The 2,357-nt window shown below is 35.6% G+C and overlaps 1 protein-coding gene across 1 annotated transcript in view; it reads right to left on the bottom strand.

The window, feature by feature from the left end:
* Positions 1-1,001: 1,001 nt before the first annotated feature.
* The window catches only part of LOC115875277 (protein fork head-like), a 25,611-nt gene continuing 24,255 nt past the window's right edge, over positions 1,002-2,357 (bottom strand). The window contains exon 2 of the mRNA XM_030890697.1: positions 1,002-2,352. Coding sequence (XP_030746557.1) covers positions 1,174-2,352 — 1,179 coding nt within the window. The 3' untranslated portion in view covers positions 1,002-1,173. The remainder of the gene's footprint in view (positions 2,353-2,357) is intronic.

The raw sequence follows: 2,357 nt of genomic DNA, 5'->3' as shown, positions 1-2,357 counted from the left end.
TAAAAATGCTCCAAGAAAATTTTACTAATCTTGTAAACATAAATTTAAAATAAACAAAAATTAATGATCATCTTAGTGAAAATCAAATTTCAAATTAAAAAAGAAATCAATAAATTATAATAAAAATGATTTGTATGATTTTTATAATAAGGATATTGATATTATTTACTCCAACAAAAATTAAAATAAGAATATGGATATCTGAGACTCCACAAGCTATTTGAAATAATAAAAAAAACGATAACCAAATTTGATAAGTTATTTAATAAATTATATTTTACTTTTCTTTAAACTTAACGATTTTTCTAGTAATTTTTAAATATAAATTCAATATCCACTTTTTGTTTGTACTACAGTAATATTTCAAAGATTTATCTTTTTAAAACACTAACAAAACTAGAAATGCCAAAAATGAAGAAAAAACTCTGTAAGATTAATAAATACCAAAACAACAATTTCACTTTGTAGAACATTTATTATGACAAAAAATTAATATACATAAATTATATATCTTCTTATTTTTTCAATTTTTAAAAGTTGCACATATTATGCTCATATCGATTTAATATACTTATACAAATTCCAAGTATATTAAGAACATCACATAATATTTGAATATAAATTTACATCTTTACAATTAGTTTACAATTTATACAGTTTTACCGTACATAAAGAGCTATATTTGTATATATATAAAAAAGAAAACAGACAAAACAAATACTCCAAAAAACTTTAAAACCGTCTTTTCCACATCATGTTAAAGCATTTAAAATAATTTAAGAAATACTTTGGAATGGTAAATTATAAAAAAGGGATTATTTTCAAAAACCTGTTCACATAATTTGTACTTCGACTAAAACCAAAACAGATCAAACTCTTGGTGAGATTTTTCGTAATCGGTAGAGTACTGTCTGAATCACGCACACGACATTTTAAAACAATATCACGCGTGGCACTAAAATTTTGCGTTTGCACATGTACTATTTACTGCAAAAAGTCATTTTTATTACATAGATCTATGTAGATAGTCTTTTTGATTTGATGAATTTTTCGCAGCAAATTCTCAATAGCGTCGTGTATCACCGATGTCTTTTATTTACAGCACAGAGAAAATTATTTACATCAATTTATCTGAGGTCACAAACCAAATTGTTTCTAGGCCAGAGGGTACTGTCACAAACTCGTCGTACCAGCAGACGTATGGTAGAGCGATGGGCTGTTGTAATAATCGTTCCCCAGTGACGTGTGATGGATAGCGTTGGGTAACGGGTTCAGGGTGTTGTACCCTGCATACTGCATATCCGCATACATCTTTATATCTGACTTACTTTCTGTGGGAAGTAGCCTGGTAATGGAGAACGGGTGGTTCGAAGGCGTATAACCCGCCGGTTCCTGTTTGAGATGGTGGTTCATTGAACCATGATGCTGGAGCATCGCCTGGTGCTCACTTAACGCCAAGTGGTTGTTTCGGTTGATCATGGCAGATAATTCCTCGTGAGACATACCTTGATGGTGTTGCTGGTGCATGTTTAACTCGTTGGCGTTGAGAAGATTCATTTGTTCGACGTCGAGTTTGCTGGGGTGAATGTTCATCATCGAGCTCAAGTTGTTTTCGGTCTTTTCCAATGTGTTGTGAGATTTATCCTCGCTGGAATGTAAAGGTGTCTTTTTCCCTGAACTATTACTGTTGTCCATGCTGTGCGACGGGCTCTTGTGGGACTGCCTGATCAGTTCCTTCTTCTCGTCTTTGAACCGTTTCTGCCGGCGCAAATAACAACCGTTTTCGAACATGTTTCCTGAGTCCGGGTGTAAACTCCAGAACGAACCTTTCCCGGGTTTGTCCGGAGTCCGCGGAACTTTCACAAAACAGTCATTAAACGATAGAGAATGTCTGATTGAGTTCTGCCACCGTTGTTGATTCTGCCTGTAGAACGGGAACAAATCCATGATAAACTGGTAGATTTCCGATAAAGTTAGCATTTTCTGCGGACTATTCTGTATAGCCATCGTGATTAACGAGATATAAGAGTATGGTGGTTTGGCGTGAGTATAGGATCTGCGATAGGGTTTTTCGTTTCGAACTCTCTGGAGCGCGGAGTTTGGAGACGTATCGCCTCCTCCCAAATCACCCCTACCTATCTGCGAGTAATTCGGCATCCCTGACATGGTCGTTCCCATACAAGAAGCCATGTTAGAAATCGGAGATCCTATCGCGGTGTATCCAAGTTGTGGAGACTCGTTCAGAGCTTGTTGTCTTTGGTGGATCCTCGGATTCATCGTCATGTTATTGGACATATCCGCTGAGAGCATACCGGAACCGAACATGGGTGAGCAATGTAACTGAACGAAGTACTGAT

Source organism: Sitophilus oryzae, unplaced genomic scaffold, assembly GCF_002938485.1.
Source record: "Sitophilus oryzae breed Bouriz unplaced genomic scaffold, Soryzae_2.0 scaffold_1360_pilon_pilon, whole genome shotgun sequence".
Classification (NCBI taxonomy): domain Eukaryota; kingdom Metazoa; phylum Arthropoda; class Insecta; order Coleoptera; family Curculionidae; genus Sitophilus; species Sitophilus oryzae.
This window is presented reverse-complemented; position numbering and strand designations above follow the sequence as displayed.